We start from the raw sequence: 18,788 nt of genomic DNA on the forward strand, positions 1-18,788 counted from the left end.
CGTCCAGTCTTGCCTGTGGTACTGGATGGCATCCCTATGAGTGCCCTACTGGACACCGGGTCACAGGTCACCACCATCCCGTACGTGCTCTTCAAGCAGTACTGGAATGACTCGGATATAACCCGCTATCCAGATGACGACTTGAGTATCATCGCCAGTAATGGTCAGCCCGTGCCACAGATCGGATTTAAAGAAATGACCATTAAAATCGGTAGAGTCGAACTGGCAGCACAGGGACTGATCATTGTAGACATTGACAAGCGCGAGAGTCACCCAAAGATAACTCTAGGAACTAATGTGATTGAAAATTGTCTTGCAGAGGTGATTTTCATTTTACAGCAGGTTGCCAAGAACGCCAGCTCCGGCCAGCAGCGAGTGCTCCAGAAAGAGATCCGGGCACTGATGCGACGGCAACAGGTGGAACTCTCCGGTGGTGAGATTGGTAGCGTAAGAATGTGTGACCCTTTCCCTATTGCCATGCCCCCGAAAAGTGAAATGATGATTTGGTGCCGGGCAGCTATTGGTCTGAGAGGTAGAGATTACCAGGCCATGGTAGAACCAGTCTACTCAGACAGTAGGCCCACCATTTTGACAGCACGGGGGGTAGTTGATGTACGCCATGGGAGGGTGCCCGTTCGTATAATAAATATCGGGAAAAGGGAAGTATACCTGCCCCGGTATGCTACGCTAGCCAAATTATATACTATCAACCAAAATTCTATACAGTCTGTGGAACCCTTGCCTCCATCTCACCCGGAGGAAGGTAACGGCTCTATGAAAATAATGGAGGATTGGTGTCAGCAACTACATTTGGGTACTGACTCCACTCCCTCCCTCCAGAAACAGGGAGTCTACCGGGTGGTTCGAGAGTACGAGAGAGTGTTTAGTAAACACCCGTTAGACTTCGGGCGAGTCAAGGGGGTAGAACACCACATCCCCACGGGAGACCATCCTCCCATAAAAGAGAGGTATCGACCCGTACCCCCTGCACACTACCAACACGCCAAGGGGATGCTTAGAGACATGAAGGAGGCTGGGGTAATCAGGGATAGCTGTAGCCCCTGGGCAGCTCCACTAGTCTTGGTCAAAAAGAAAGACAACACCATGAGAATGTGTGTAGATTACCGGAAAATTAACCGTATCACACACAAAGATGCGTACCCCTTACCAAGAATAGAGGAGTCTTTGGCTGCTTTAAAATCTGCTAACTTCTTCTCCACCTTGGATCTCACTAGCGGGTACTGGCAGGTTCCTGTAGCAGAGGCGGACCGGGAGAAGACCGCATTCACCACCCCGATGGGACTTAGCGAGTTTACCTGCATGCCGTTCGGACTCTGCAACGCACCAGGAACCTTCCAGCGATTGATGGAATGCTGTCTGGGACACCGAAACTTTGAGACGGTCCTGTTATACCTGGACGATGTCATCGTCTATTCCAAGACCTACGAGGACCACCTGAAACACCTGGCGGAAGTGTTCGAAGCTCTGGCAAGTTACGGCCTAAAGGTGAAACCCTCCAAGTGTCACCTCCTGAAGCCAAAGGTGCAGTACCTGGGACACGTGGTGAGTGCTGACGGAGTGGCTCCCGACCCTGATAAGATCACCGCAATTAAGGAATGGCCAAGCCCCTCCAGCGTAAAGGAAGTGAGGCAGTTCCTCGGGTTGGTAGGCTACTACCGAAGGTTCATTCCCGGTTTCACCAAAAAGGCAGCTCCTATGCAGGACCTCCTGATAGGCCAGTCCAGGAAGGCCAAGAACCAGAAGCCACCCTTCAGATGGGAGAAGCTGGAAGAAGAGTCCTTCCGCCAGCTGAAGATGGCCCTCACGGGGGATGAAATCCTGGCGTACCCTGATTATAGCCAGCCCTTTATCCTCTACACCGACGCCAGTAACATCGGGCTAGGAGCCGTACTGTCCCAGATCCAGCAGGGGAAGGAACGGGTAATTGCTTACGCCAGCCGAAAACTGCGACGCACCGAAAGAAACCCTGAGAATTACAGCTCATTTAAGCTAGAGTTCCTGGCAGTGGTGTGGGCAGTCACCGAACGCTTTAAGCACTACCTCGCTGCTTCCCGGTTCACCGTGTACACGGATAACAACCCGTTGACACACCTGGACACTGCAAGACTCGTTGCCCTAGAGCAGAGATGGATGGCCCGCTTGTCCAACTATGAGTTTACAATCAAATACCGGGCAGGACGCTCCAATACCAACGCGGACGCCCTGTCCAGGATGCCGAACCTACCGGACGTAGGGGAAGATTCAGAGGAACTGGAGGAAGTTGAACTCCCCGCGTTCCACCGTCATGGGACTATCCAGTATTCCCACCGTGTAAGGAGTAAGCAATCCGCTACGTTCAACCCATTACCTCATTACAACTGGGCGGAGACGCAAGACAGTGACCCTGCCGTCCGACTGGTAAAGGAGATGCTGACTCGGCCAGATGCACGCCTTGACCCAGACGCTCCGGAGGAAGCCAAGCAACTGTGGGCTGAGAAGAGTCGACTGTTCCTTTACAAGGGGAAGTTGTGCCGCAGAATGGTTAACTCCCGGACGCATGAACTAATCTGGCAAGTAGTGGTGCCAAGAAGAGACGCAGCTATGGTTATGGAGGCATACCACGACGGAGCTGGGCACTTCGGATGGAAGAAGCTGGAGTTCCTGCTGCGCGGGCGGTTCCATTGGGTAGGCATGAGAGGAACCATCGAGAGGTGGTGCAGAGACTGTGGCCCATGCAACCTAAGAAGGAGGGACCATGCCAGCCAGAAGACTCCCCTGCAGTCCATCATCACCAGACAGCCGTTGGAACTGGTAGCCTTGGATCATGTAAAACTGACCCCAAGCAGAAGTGGCTACGTCTACGCGTTAACCATCGTGGATCACTACTCCCGGTTCTTGGTTGTCGTCCCCGTCAAGGACTTAACGGCTCAAACAGCAGCTAGAGCCTTCCAGCAGCACTTCTGCCGTCCGCACGGATACCCGGAGCAGGTGCTGACGGACCAGGGGCCTGCCTTTGAAGCGGAAGTCTTCCAGGAATTCTGCACCCTGTATGGCTGCCGGAAGATTAGAACAACACCCTATCACCCGCAAACTAATGGACTTTGTGAGAAAATGAACCAGGTGGTGATAGATCTTCTGAAAACATTGCCCCTGGAAGAACGTAGTCTGTGGCCTGAAAGCTGTCCGACCTGGTGGACCTATACAACCACATCCCTGTAGGTTCCACCAACTGTACCCCGGCTTACCTAATGAGGGCAAGACCTGGTAAGCTTCCTGTTGATCTGGAGATGGGAGTCCTGACACCCGAGGACACTTCACCAGAAGCAGACTGGGACACAGAGAGGCAGCAGCAGTACCAGAAAGTACAGGAGAGCGTGGAGCGAAGTCTCTGTCAAGCTAGGGAAAGACAAGAGAAAACTTACAACCAGTATGCTCCCGCTGTTCCCCTGGTGCCCGGAGAGCAGGTCTTGAAGAGGAAAAGACGGCTCCACAAGTTGGACGACCAGTGGGAGAAGGACCCGTACACCGTACTGCCCTCAAGCCACGACAACCCAAAGATCTGTACAATCAGTAAAGACGGAGGGGAAACCACAGCCATTGTATCCCGGGATCACCTGAAGAAGTGTCCTGAACAGCTACGGAACCCTGAAGAGGAACAAGAAGACCCTCGACCCGTAGAGGAAAGGGAAGATATGGTTAGTACTGTGCTCGGAGACTTCCCTCGGTCTTGGACTCAAGTCAATGGTGCTGTTGTGGTACCCGTCCTCACGTTCCTCCAACCAGCATCCCCAGTGCCTACGGAGACACAGGTAGAGCTGGAAGAACAGCCGGTCCAGGAGGCAAAAGACCCCACACAAGCAGACCAGGAGAATCAACCCTCTGCTTATAGTGAGCCTGCCATACCCCTAGTGAGCCAAAGAGTCCGTAGACGGCTGCCCAGTTTACCCTTGACAGCTCCTATACCCTGTAGCTCAGGACCAGTCAGCCAGCTCCGTAGGTCCACTAGGGTCACTAGAGGCCAGTTGCCCATACGGTGGAGGATCTAAATGTTCAAGCTATTCTATTAATGTTTACCTGTTTTATTGTTGCTTGTGTATAATTATGTGTTTCTAGTTATTTGTAGGAGTCTTTGGTGGATTTACCGGGAATCCTTTGTGCATATAGTTGGACCGTAACCCAGGACGGACTAAAGACTGTTAAGGACTCGGGGCAGGACAGACCCCTACCTGGTTACGTCTCCCTGTTTTTGGTGAAATGGACACCTTTGTTTTCTTGAAAAACTGCACCCGGTTGCGGACACGCCGTGACCATCCTAATGTTTTTCTTTATTGCGTTGTTTCTGTTTGTAATTTGTTATGTTACAAAAGAATGTTTAGTCCCTTAGTACTAAATTTTACTAGGGGGGAATGTGACACCCCAGGGGTCTGGTTGCCACAGTAATAGAGATATTACGTCTGAGAGCAGGTGGGAGGTCTCTTGGTCAGGAATCCTATGCATGCCACACCTCCTGCCCAGTCCTGGGAGGGGAAGAACTTCCCCTATATAAAACTGGGGCTGAGGCAGGGTTAGAGAGAAAGAGTACAGAGAGAAGAGGAGAAGCAGCTATAGGAAAGAGAGATCAGGAGCTCTGGGGAAGTCGTGCTAAAAGGAATCAGGGGCTGGCAGCTGTAGAGCTCGCCCTGATTGAAGAGTTACCACCGGACCCGGAGTCCGAGGCTGTGGGGACTAATCCTTACCCAGCAGCAGAAACCGACCGGCAGGGGATTTCAGGTCCTCTGGCCAAGAAACCCGAAGGCACGGTCACACGCGTGGGACCAGCACCGCCATCGTGGAGCGGAAGCCACTAGAAGGCTCCGAGTCACCGGCCATACGGGTGAGCACCACACAGTACACTCAGGGACGTGGGCTACTTTTACCCGCCTCTAGCAAGGTAGCCAGAAGAGTACAATTAGTTGGGGAGGCCTACAACTCCGCCTGGCCAGGGGAAATCCCATCTGCTCCAAGACTGACCAGGCCCCGATCGCTAGCCAGTACTCCGGGAGGGTCTATCTTTGTCACCAGTAAAGACCCTGAACTACACCGCATCGTCTCTGAGTGGTTTCTGCTACCCCCATCATCCACGCCGGCTGCCCTGAGGCCATACCCCTCCCGTTGGGGGTTATACCATCTACGCTGCACAATCGTACCACCGGCCTCAGCGGTCTGCCCTGCAGCGGCAGCTCCATAGCTGCATTCAACGGGTGGCGTAGTCGTCCAACATCTACTGCTAATACTCAGCCACACAGTTTGACTCCCTGGGCACGGACCGGGTCACCGCCACGAGACTACTACCCCCAACAGACCCGGCTCCGGGTAGTCCCCGCGTGCGCAACGCTACACCAAGTAGGCCCAGGGGCGCGTCATATACATTGTCTCTATTCTTAGACTATCCTGGGCATAGTTTTAGGGGGGAAAAAATGAACAACTTTTTTTCTAAGATTTTGTTTTCAATATTCCTATGTTTGGTATCTACTGATATTTGGGCATTCTGAAAGGCAATTTAGTTGCATCTTTAGGGGTCAAAATGCAGCATTTATTTCAGTCTGCTCAAGGAGGAGTTAATCGTCGCGTTATTTTTCAACATTGGTTCACATGACCTGAACTGAGAGCCTCTGCTCACGCTTGATTATTTGGCCCTGTTACCTCCCAGACTCCGAGGGAATTATTGCCTGTGACCACAACAATTCCATACGTGATCACTGACCATCATGTTGCATGATTGACAGATTCACAAATAGGACGGCCCAGAGGAAAATGACTACAACCCCGTTATGTTGCATACGTCACCTGCTCCTTGATTGACATTCCCCTTGGATGCTTGACTGCTCCAACATTCCTCCAGGGGGATGTCAATGAAGAAAGCACAGAGATGGTAAGAGCAAAGACCCCTTGACTCATTACCGCTCCAGCACTTCCACCATTACTCATATCTGCTTTTTTTCTTTACATTATAACCCCTAAGGCTACGTTCACACGCTGAGTTTTGGTGTTGCAGCTTTTCCTCGCCATTTCTGCATCCATTGAGCAAAAAAAAGGTGCCTTGCATTTTTTTAAAAAAAAAATACACAGCAATAAAAACTCATCGTAGGAATGTAGCCTAAGCATCGGTTCACACTGGCGTATTTCCCGTCCGAGCGCTGTCCGTAAAAAAAACAGACCGCACACGGGCAACACTCGGATCAATGTTCTTTAATAGGGCAGTGCAGATAAGTGATTTTTTTCACGTACCGAATATGTGAAAAAAAAAAAATCACTAGCTTCTTCCGTAAATTAGATGAGACTCGTCCTTTCAAGTCTAAGATATCTGGTGCTGTACGGAGGCACAGTATAACATCCGATTTTTACAAATACACAGGAAACTGTAAATGGTCGTGTATAATATTAATAGCTGCCGCTGTAAAAAAAAAAACAGATTGTACCCGCCGCCATCTTGTGACCGCAACGTCTGACTGACCGAAAGTCAGAGGGAACGGTCACAAGCTCTTAATGCAAGTCTATGAGAGCCAGAACGAGGGTTGCATTGAAAAGAGACCTCTGGCTCCTGCAAACACTGGAGCGATCGGGTAGGTCACAAACTGCTGGAGACAGACCGGAGTGGTGGCGATAACAGATGAAGATGGTGGCTGGTAAGTATAAGACTGGGGGCACCACTCTAACACTGCAAAAAAAAAGTGGAGTGTTGCTTTAAATTTCTGCCCTTCTTTTTATTACTAAGATTCCAGAGGGCGGTCCTAGTGATTGACAGCTATATCTGTATTTTCATATACAGATCTTTTTAGTGTTTGACAGTCAGACTGTAAATAGCTTTCAATCGCTAGGCCTTCCCACTGGACTCCCAAGCATAAAAAAAGAGCAAGGATGTGGATGGATAAAATATTCAAAAGGATATATTAATCCTCTAGTGCATGCCCAACTATGAAGCCAATGTATGCTATAAAAAAATAATAATTTACTAACACCTAATAAAATGAAATAAATCAACAGGCGCTGGCTGCTGTGACTGTAATAAGATATAAATATATAGTGTCCTGAATATCTCTACTTTTTATTACTATAGTCTATCTTGCAGTTATGCAGTTCAGAATTCATATCTTCAAGGTTACCATATAATACGCTTAGTGCGCTCAGTGAACGGCTTCATTTGTTTGGCTTAATATATATACAGTGCCTACAAGTAGTATTCAACCCCCTGCAGATTTAGCTGGTTGACACATGCGGAATTAACTTGGCATTGTGACATTTGTACTGTAGATCAGCCTGGAAGTGGGAAATGCACTGCAGCAAATTTTTTTTTTTTTTTAAAACGTTAAAAGTTAATTCAGAGTGTCATTTATTATTCAACCCCTCAAACCACAAGAATTCTGTTTGGTCCCCCTAAATTATTAAGAAGTAGTTCAGGCACCAAGAATAATGAGCTTCACATGTGTGGATTAGAGATCTCTTTTGCCAGCCTTTTCTGACTATTTAAGACCCTCCCCAAACTTGTGAACAGCACTCAGACATGGTCAACATGGGAAAGACAAAGGAGCATTCCAAGGCCATCAGAGACAAGATCGTGGAGGGTCACAAGGCTGGCAAGGGGTACAAAACCCTTTCCAAGGAGTTGGGCCTACCTGTCTCCACTGTTGGGAGCATCATCCGTAAGTGGAAGGCTTATGGAACTACTGTTAACCTTCCACGGCCTGGACAGCCTTTGAAAGTGTCCTCCGGTGCCGAGGCCAGGCTTGTCCGAAAAGTCAAGGCTAACCCAAGGACAACAAGGAAGGAGCTCCGGGAAGATCTCATGGCAGTGGGGACATTGGTTTCAGTCAATACCATAAGTAACGTACTCCACCGCAATGGTCTCCGTTCCAGACGAGCCTGTATGGTACCTTTACTTTCAAAGCGTCATGTCAAGGCTCGTCTACAGTTTGCTCATGATCACTTGGAGGACTCTGAGACAGACTGGTTCAAGGTTCTATGGTCTGATGAGACCAAGATCAAGATCTTTGGTGCCAACCACACACGTGACGTTTGGAGACTGGATGGCACTGCATACGACCCCAAGAATACCATCCCTACAGTCAAGCATGGTGGTGGCAGCATCATGCTGTGGGGCTGTTTCTCAGCCAAGGGGCCTGGCCATCTGGTCCGCATCCATGGGAAGATGGATAGCACGGCCTACCTGGAGATTTTGGCCAAGAACCTCCGCTCCTCCATCAAGGATCTTAAGATGGGTCGTAATTTCATCTTCCAACAAGACAACGACCCAAAGCACACAGCCAAGAAAACCAAGGCCTGGTTCAAGAGGGAAAAAGTCAAGGTGTTGGAGTGGCCTAGTCAGTCTCCTGACCTTAACCCAATTGAAAACTTGTGGAAGGAGCTCAAGAATAAAGTCCACATGAGACACCCAAAGAACCTAGATAACTTGGAGAAGATCTGCATGGAGGAGTGGGCCAAGATAACTCCACAGACCTGTGCCGGCCTGATCAGGTCTTATAAAAGACGATTATTAGCTGTAATTGCAAACAAGGGTTATTCCACAAAATATTAAACATAGGGGTTGTATAATAATTGACCCACACTTTTATGTTTAAAATTTAATAAAATTCAACTGAGCAACATAACTTTTTGGTTTGTAAGATTTATGCTTCTGTTCATAAAACCTACTCTCGTTTGCAGTTTGAAGGCTCTAACTTATTTGCATCTTATCAAACCAGCTAAATCTGCAGGGGGTTGAATACTACTTGTAGGCATTGTATATATTTTTTTATTATTTATTTATTAAATCATTGTCTGATCTATGAATGGTGCATTGTACATAGAGATATCACCTGTAACGCGATGTCCATTAATTCTTCATATTTTATCACCTAAAATGACTAAATACGCCCAAGCTTGACCCAACTGCGGAGCTTCCAGTCTTCATTCACACTTACCTCCCAGGACGCTCCATAGAGCCGACACCGATACCAGAGCCGCAGTGACGATGTTCATCCTGGTGACTTCTCTTCATAAACCCAATGAATGAAGCAGATCCTCGGACGAGCTGGTCCTTTTATAAGTCTCCGGAGGGACGTCGCCCATAAACAAGGTGGAGTAGGGATTTATTCTACAATAAGAGGTTGTTAAACAGTTTCTAATTTAGTATTTAATCCACAATTTTAAGCCGGTTTTCTCCTACACCGTAAACATGTCAGTCATCCCAACCATTTATATGACTGGTCGATATTACTCCGTAATGATGAACTGTTCCCACAATTATCACATTAATCATAGGGCGGCTCAAGTGCAAAAATCACCTCTGCAAAGATCCAAGTCTCAAGTGTATAACATGCATATAAGTATAGAAAACACATTGGATACAATATTTATATCTCAATACATTTATTCGATGCATAAACAAATGTATTTATTGTGTATATGAATCCAAATATATCTATATAAGTTCTTACCACTTGTGATGAGTCAATCTCATGAAATGCAAATTCGACTGTCATTGCAGTTAAAATGTAGCATGAAATATAAATTATTATGCTCTGAGATCCCTCAATCCTTGGGAATAATAACCTTGCGTTAAAAAATAAATAAATATATATACATATAACATATACTCTCCCAACTGTCACCTGGCCAACCTCTCTGGTAGGGTTGTCGTCTTCGTTCTGGTCGCTGGTTTGGTCTTCACAGGGAATCTTTAGCATCTTCCGGCACCTTGTCCTATGTCTCAGCTGCTGCAGAACATCATAAAACACTTTAGCTATTGAAGAACATCATTTCATGTAAAAAACAGAGAATTAAAGAATGAGAGATGTTTGAGTCACTTAATCATAGTGAATAAGAAGCTTCTTCTCGGGGACAGAAGCAGCAGCTGAGATGTGTAATATAGGAAGAAAGTATCTAAAGTGCCGTGTATAGAGGTGAATAACCAGATTGGCGTTCTCTGACCTCAGCTCGAGACCTCAAAATTTCACGTGGTCACTGAAATCCTTGCTGGCATCTCATTTTCTTGCCATTTACGGTAACGTCTATTATATGTACAGTGTTCTGTATCACGTATGGCTGAGTAACATTATAAGAGGCAGTCATAGATTCTCCTTTAATGGAGGGTGTGGGGGCAATTACCGGGGTGACTACAAGTTGTCATCAGTTTTACCTTCTTACTGAACCTCCATTAATTTCACTAATACACCTAATAATAATACTGAACATGTAACTACTACTACTACAACTACTACTACTAATAAAAGTTCTAATACAGCTTGTACTAATAATAATAATGAAAGTATTAATGCAGCGACTACTACTACTACCACCCATGGAACTACTATTATTACTACAACTACTAATAAAAGTACTAATACAGCTACTAATACAATTAATACTACAACTATTTCTACCCATGTGACTACAACAAATACTGCTAATTCAACAACTAGTAATACTACTAATAATACTACCACTACTAATAAAACTATTGAAAATACTAATATTAATAAAGCTACTACTAATGCTACCACTAATATTACTAATACTACTTTTTCTAATACTAATAATTCTACTGCTATTAGAACTAATACAACTATTAATACTAATACTACCACTACTAATACAATTACTTCTACTAATGCTACTTGTATTGCCACTATAACATCTACTATTACAACTATTATAAATATTACTAATAAAACTACTACTAAAGCCTCATTCACACACTGTCACGATGCTGTGGTGAGACAACCCAGTAACGAGGGGCTCCTACCCTGTCCCTAACACTAGAGGCGCCCTAGCTACTACTGCCCCCCAGGTTACTTCAGATGGTGAAGATGCTGGGGCTATGGTCCTTACTGTTCTCCTGAATCAGCCCTTATTTGTACACTCCCCCACCCAGGGAAGAGAGGAGGAATAGGGTATGTAAGTACACCAACCAGACAAACAAACAAGGGAGGACGTATAGGGACAAATGAAACTACCAAAAACACAAAATATGCACTCACAGACAATAGAGGGGAACACCGAAGTAATTAGAAAGGTAAACAAACATAGAAAAAGTTGGGACTTTGCACACAACCAAAACACCATGCAACAGTCACAGAACAACTCTCCTTAAATGTCTTTATTGAACACCGAATCCTCCACTCCTCACCAGGCAGTACAAGACTTAACACTGCCAATCCAGATTGCCAGAGCAGAGACTATATAGGAGATGGAAGTGGCTGATACTGCACAGCTGAGAACTTCCAAAAGGAAGCTACAGAGACTCAAAGCAGAGCAGTTTAACTCCTGCACTGCTGAAAGAAACTAGCACAATTTAATAAGAGGGAGAAGTGCTTCTACTCAATGCAGGAGTATGTGATCTCAGATGCTGCGGTCTTCTGACTCCTCTCTGTCGCAGTAAAACCACGACAGTACTTCCTCTTCTAAGAGGGACCTCCGGAACCTCAGGCCTGGGTTTATCAGGATGTGCAGTATGAAAGGACCGGACCTTCCTAACCGCATAGACATCAGATGATGGTACCCACATCCTCTCTTTAGGACAGTAACCCTTCCGATGTACCAAATACTGAAGAGACTGATGAACCAAGCATGAATCCATGATCTTAGCTATCTGAAACTCCAAATTCCAATTCCCATAAACTATGACCGGAGATGGAGGCAGTGGTGATGGTTCAGAGTATACAACATATTTTTTGAGCAACGACCTGTGAAACACCTTATGAATCCTAAAAGTAGGTGGCAAAGTAAGGTGGAATTCTACAAGACTGATGACAGCCACAATCTTGTAAGGACTGATGAATCTGGGATCCAGTTTCCAAGAGGGAACCTTCAACTTAATGTTCCTTGAGGACAACCATACAAAGTCACCAACACACAGTTCTGGGCCCACCACACGTCTCCAATCAGCCACAGTCTTATTATATTTGGACCCCATCTTCAAATTATTAAGAACTCCTTCAGAGACATCAACTTCAACAATAAATGGCTGAGTAAAGTCAGGCTGTATAAAGATTGGCGCAGACGCAAAACATTTTTTCAAGATATCAAAAGCCTCATAGACCATTTGGAAAAGTCTGTCCCTTTTCTAGTCATATCCTTCAAAGGTTTGACCACCACTGAAAAACTCTTGATGAACTTTTGGTAGTAGTTGGCGAAATCCAAGAACTTTTGTAAGGCTTTTAGGTCCTTAGGACGATCCCAATTCAGTACCACTTGGACTTTCGCCAGATTCATGCGAAAGCCGGTGGACGATAAAAGAATTGTAAAGGACATATTGATACTCATGCTAGAGCAACTCCATTTTGTCTACTCGCTTTAAAATCGTGTTATTATCACTTCTTGCATAACATACATTCTTTCTTTCTCTTCCCATAGAACTTCTCTCACACTAACTTTTTCTCAAGAGAACATTTTGTCAGACACTGTTATCTAACTTGTTTAGGCCAGGTTTGACCTTGTAAAATTTCCATAGTGCTTCAAACTAACAATGATAATATGACCATATATGTGTTTTCCGTAATAATTATACTAACATCAGTTAGCCAATAGTATTGTAGTATGGCTGTAGAGTTGATTGGCTATTTGATATACTCAAAACAATATAAAATGCTAAGCAAAATAAACGGGATCAGAGATTCTTTGAATCCTCCCAATACAGAACAATGTTTCCGTTTGGTTTCCTGTGGATTGCAATCAACATAATAATTTAATAATTTGACACTCACTTGGTCAACCGTGAAGGGTTATTGCCCTCCCTTAACAGAATAACCCAGGAAAGGGATCTCTTGAACTGAGAATGTGCATTTCTCTGGTTTGATAAATAATTTAATGTCCTTGAGTATCTGAAGGACCTGCCTGACATGAAACTGATGTGATTCCAGGTCAGGTGAGTAAATTAAAATGTCATCAAGTTATATCACAACAAACCTGCCTGTCAAGTGACTAAAAATGTAATTTACAAAGTGTTGAAAAACGGTGGGAGCATTTGTCAACCCAAATGGCATTATGAGGTTCTCATAGTGTCCCTCAGGGGTATTAAAAGCGGTCTTCCATTCATCCCCCTCCTTGATGCGAATGAGATTATAAGCCCCCAGAGGTCTAGTTTAGAAAAAGTTTTGGCTCCCATAATCTGATTAAAGAGGTCCGGGATGAGAGGGAGAGGATATGGATCCCGGACCATGATCCGATTAATATATAACCTAAAGGAAGAAATAGGAAGCTGGAGTATATTCAAGTAAAAATTAAAATTTTTCTTGAAAAATTCATAAAAACAGACAAATTAGAAAGAAATAAAAAGGGGAGAAGGGAACACAAAGTGCCACGTCAAACCAAGAGGTATACAAAATGGGGCAGGCATATACACTGCTCAAAAAAATAAAGGGAACACTCAACACATCAATGGAAATCAAATTTATTAACCAATGGAGGCCTGGATTTGGAGTGACCCCCAAAATTAAAGTGGAAAAACACATTACAGGCTGATCCAACTTTGATGTAATGTCCTTAAAACAAGTCAAAATGAGGCTCAGTATTGTGTGTGGCCTCCACGTGCCTGTATGACCTCCCTACAATGCCTGGGCATGCTCCTAATGAGGTTGCGGATGGTCTCTGTGGGATCTCCTCCCAGACCTGGACTAAAGCATCCCTCAACTCCTGGACAGTCTGTGGTGCAACGTGACGTTTGTGGATGGAGCCAGACATGATGTCCCCCAGATGTGCTCAATTGGATTCAGGTCTGGGGAACGGGCGGGCCAGTCCATAGCTTCACTGCCTTCATCTTGCAGGAACTGCTGACACACTCCAGCCACACGAGGTCTGGCATTGTCCTGCATTAGGAGGAACCCAGGGCCAACCGCACCAGCATATGGTCTCACAAGGGGTCTGAGGATCTCATCTCGGTACCTAATGGCAGTCAGGCTACCTCTGGCGAGCACATGGAGGGCTTTGCGGCCCTCCAAAGAAATGCCACCCCACACCATTACTGACCCACAGCCAAACCGGTCATGCTGAAGGATGTCACAGGCAGCAGATCACTCTCCACGGCGTCTCCATACTCTGTCACGTCTGTCACATGTGCTCAATGTGAACCTGCTTTCATCTGTGAAGAGCACAGGGCGCCAGTGGCGACTTTGCCAATCCTGGTGTTCTGTGGCAAATGCTAAGCATCCTGCACGGTGTTGAGCTGTGAGCACAACCCCCATCTGTGGATGTCGAGCCCTCATACCACCCTCATGGAGTCGGTTTCTAACTGTTTGTGCAGACACATGCACATTTGTGGCCTGCTGGAGGTCATTTTGCAGGGCTCTGGCAGTGCTCCTCCTGTTCCTCCTTGCAAAAAGGCGGAGATAGCGGTCCTGCTGCTGGGTTGTTGCCCTCCTATGGCCCCCTCCACGTCTCCTGGTGTACTGGCCTGTCTCCTGGTAGCACCTCCAGCCTCTGAACACTACGCTGACAGACACAGTAAACCTTCTTGCCACAGCTCGCATTGATGTGCCATCCTGGACGAGCTGCACTACCTGAGCAACTTCTGTGGGTTGTAGAGTCCATCTCATGCTACCAAGAGTGTGAAAGCACAACCAACATTCAAAAGTGTCCAAAACATCAGCCAGAAAGCATTGGTACTGAGATGTGGTCTGTGGTCCCCACCTGCAGAACCACTCCTTTATTGAGTGTGTCTTGATAATTGCCAATAATTTCCATCTATTGTCTATTCCATTTGCACAACAGCATGTGAAATTGATTGTCAATCAGTGTTGCTTCCTAAGTGGACAGTTTGATTTCACAGAAGTTTGATTTACTTGGAGTTGTATTCTGTTGTTTAACTGTTCCCTTTATTTTTTTGAGCAGTATATATATATCAAGCAGGAAAGAATATTTAAAGCTGTCCGTCTTAATAAGTGGGCCTAATGGAAAACATCACATGATTTCTCAGTGACAAATGTAACATGAAAATGCCCAAACATATATATAAATATATCTCACAATTCAAATAAAGTACATGTGCAGAATTAACGCAGTAATACATATAGTTACAGCATATAGAATGGCAATAATTGAGAGATAAATATACCATAAGTCCTCAATTGATGAATAAGAAAGAGAGGCAGCTTTATACAGATATAACATTATAGTAACTGGATATAAGTAATATCAGCTCAATAGATATATGTATCCAAGAGGGAACTAATAGTAGTAATGCGCAGGGACACAGAGTCAGTCAGGAGTAATAATGTTGCATAGTGAATAAAATAGGGGGGCCCCACAGCTTTACTAAAGTCATGTATAGTTCAAAATTATAGGAACACTGGTTTCGTATTCCCAGTACAGTGAATACAACTTGGTATTGGTGTGGATCATGGCCCCAACGCGCATTTCGCGTGTTGCTTCTTTGGGGTTATATATTGTTGTGGAAGAGCGTTTACTGATAGACCGACTCCTCTTTTTTTTACTGGTGGCGTGCCCTGTCCTCGGCGTCCTGCGGTGTTCTCAAAGGACCTGCGGTGATGTAATTTAGTAATTTGATGGTCACGCGATCGCTGACATCGGCGGTCACGTGACCTGTCAGCTGGCTAAATTACATCAACGCAGGTCCTTTGAGAACACCACGGGACGCCGAGGACAGAGAACGCCACCGGAGAGGAGACCGGGGGCCACCGGAGAGGTAAGTATAATGTTTTTTTTTATTTTTTACGTTTTAATTCTTTTTTTTACTATTCATGCTGCATTTAAAGCAGCATAAGTTGGTCACACAATATAAATGCATGCCAGTTGCATGGATTTATATTGTGTGACCAACTTGTCAAGCACTTTTCCAAGTGATGCTCAAAATCACTTGGAAAAGCGCTTGAAATAACACATGCGGAAATGCATGCAAAAACGCTAAAAAAACGCTTTTCCCTGGCAGAAAAAGCGCATGTAAAATCCGCATGCATTTTTTCTGCCAGGGAGAGGAAAAAAAGCTCAGGAAAAATCCGCAGCAATTCTGCATCGTGGGCACATAGCCTTACTGTCAAGATGCTGTGGTCTGACAACCTGGGACCAAGGGCCCCTACCCTGTCCCTAACACTAGGGACACCCTATCTATCCCCATTCCCCAGGTTACTTCAGATAGCGAAGATGCTGGTGCCACGTACCTTGCTGTTCTCCTGAATCAGCCCTTATCTGTCCCCTTCCCCACCCAGGGAAGAGGAGAGGAATCTATAATATAACGGCAGATGCGTGTCTCTGTCCGAAGCCTCGATAGACTGCGCATGCGTGACGCGCAGTCTGGCTCCAGACAGAAGACTCGCATCCAGCCGTTACAGGTAAGACAGCCACTGCTATGGGGCCCGGGCCCGTGGCCGGAGGGGGCCCGTGAGGGCCCCAAGCCACGGGGGAATGAGGAGGATAGGTGAGTAGGAGGTGGCGGCGGCAGAGGAGCGGGTTGCGGCAGTGGAGGAGCGGAGCACACTACCACGTGTGCCCGCTGCTAAAGGGACATGAATATTCCCTCTGAGGCCACTCCCATGGGCGTGGAGAAGAGGGAATATTCATTCTCTTTAGTAGCGGCCACGGAGGAGCGCTGAGCCCCGGCTCCTGCTATCAGTGGCCGCCGCTAAAGAGAAAGCATATTCCGCTTCTCCACGCCCATAGTCCCGGCATGGAGAAGCGTGAATGTGCCGGCAGCAGCTCACCTCGGCTTCTGAGAGCGCGCACGCAGCTCAGATGCTGACATGAGCTGCAGCAGACAGGACGCAGCGCTGGAGCAGAGGTGAGGAAGGAAGGTGAGTATAAGTGTTTATTGTTTTATGTGTGCAGTGATTGGGGGGATGAGGAAGCCACACATACCAGGAATGGGGGGATTGAGGAGGCCACACATATCAGGAATGGGGGATTGAGGAGGCCACACATACCAGGAATGGGGGATTGAGGAGGCCACACATACCAGGAATGGGGGATTGAGGAGGCCACACATACCAGGAATGGGGGGTTGAGGAGGCCACACATACCAGGAATGGGGGGTTGAGGAGGCCACACATACCAGGAATGGGGGATTGAGGAGGCCACACATACCAGAAATGGGGGATTGAGGAGGCCACACATACCAGGATTGGGGGATTGAGGAGGCCACGCATACCGGGATTGGGGGATTGAGGAGGCCACGCATACCGGGATTGGGGGATTGAGGAGGCCACGCATACCGGGATTGGGGGATTGAGGAGGCCACGCATACCGGGATTGGGGGATTGAGGAGGCCACGCATACCGGGATCGGGGATTGAGGAGGCCACACATACCAGAATTGGGGGATTGAGGAGGCCACACATACCAGGATTTGGGGATTGTGGGGGCCACACATACCAGGGATTGTGGGGGCCACACATACCAGGAATTGTGGGGGCCACACATACCAGGGATTGTGGGATTGAGGGAGCCACACATACGAGGATGGGGAAATTTACCAGTAGCTACTGCATTTCCCACCCTAGGCTTATACTCAAGTAAATGGGGATGAGGGGGGGGGAGCCACACATACTGGAAATGGGGAAGAGGGGGGGAGCCACGCATACCGGAAATGGGGATGAGGGGGGGAGCCACGCATACCGGAAATGGGGATGAGGGGGGGAGCCACGCATACCAGCATGTGAGACCATATACAAATAAAAATGCTCGCCACCCAGGCGTAGAACGGGTTCAATAGCTAGTAGTATATGTAAATACACCAACCATACAAACAAGGGAGGACGTACAGGGACAAATGAAACTACCAAAAGCAAAACATATGCACTCACAGACAACAGAGGGATACACCAAAGGAATTAGGAAGGTAAACAATTTAGAAGAGGAAGGGACTATGCACACAACCAAAACACCAAGCAACAGTTACTGAAAAACTCTCCTTAAACGCCTCTAACGAACACAGAATCCTCCACTCCTCACCAGGCAGTACAAGACACTGGCAATTCAGATAGCCAGAGCAGAGACTATATAGGAGAGGGGAATGGCTGTTACTGCACAGCTGAGAACTTCCAAGAAGGAAGCTACAGAGACTCAAAGCTGAGCAGTTTAACTCCTGCACTGCTGAAAGAAACTAGCACTATTTAATAAGAGGGAGAAATGCTTCTACTCAATGCAGGAGTATGTGAACTCAGATACTGCAGTCTACTGGCTCCTCTCTGTCGCGGTTAACCCGTGTCACACATCAGTTTTCTCATACGAGTGCTATCTGTGTTTTTCAGTGATCTCTGGGAAGCCTAACAATAAGTGTTCAGTTTCCCTACAGCACCACCACAGGAAAAATTAAGCATTACACAGTGCCCATTCACATCAATAGTTTCATACAGGACAGGACGTGTCCTCCAGACCGAGAGACCCTCTTTGTAATTGCTCCTAACGCTGGTGAAAAGATTTGGATCTATAAAATTGAACCCCACTAATTCGTAATAGTCAATAATTTAAGTTATAGGATTTTTTTTTCTTATCCAGACAACACTGTTAAGAAAAGTACAGAAAGTTATTCCGTTTGATGTCAGACACGTCATACCATGAGAGTTATGTGAATGTTATAAAAAGGGAGGACACTGCACCGAACTGCTCACCGGTCATTAATACAAATAAAACATCTTGTATCTTGTTCTATTACTCGGGGGAGCGGCGTTATTACCCCAGTTCTTGTCCTGTTTGGATTACTGATAGCAGCACTCATATCACTTATTACAGGACAATTCCAGAGATAGAAATTGATGAGGAACTTATAATGCTTTATTAAATCATTGTCTACGTCAGAGGATGGCT

General features: G+C 46.4%; 1 protein-coding gene across 1 annotated transcript in view; it reads right to left on the reverse strand.

The window, feature by feature from the left end:
• Nucleotides 1-18,788, reverse strand: part of LOC141171626 (prostate stem cell antigen-like) — a 63,646-nt gene that overhangs the window by 8,047 nt on the left and 36,811 nt on the right. Inside the window, exons 2-3 of the mRNA XM_073655297.1 lie at nucleotides 9,648-9,752; nucleotides 8,958-9,130 (exon numbers count right to left, since the gene is read on the reverse strand). Coding sequence (XP_073511398.1) covers nucleotides 8,958-9,015 — 58 coding nt within the window. The 5' untranslated portion in view covers nucleotides 9,016-9,130; nucleotides 9,648-9,752. The remainder of the gene's footprint in view (nucleotides 1-8,957; nucleotides 9,131-9,647; nucleotides 9,753-18,788) is intronic.

The sequence above is a fragment of the Phyllobates terribilis genome, unplaced genomic scaffold (assembly GCF_046119375.1).
Source record: "Phyllobates terribilis strain yellow unplaced genomic scaffold, ASM4611937v1 Scaffold_12__6_contigs__length_324123572, whole genome shotgun sequence".
NCBI classification, from domain to species: domain Eukaryota; kingdom Metazoa; phylum Chordata; class Amphibia; order Anura; family Dendrobatidae; genus Phyllobates; species Phyllobates terribilis.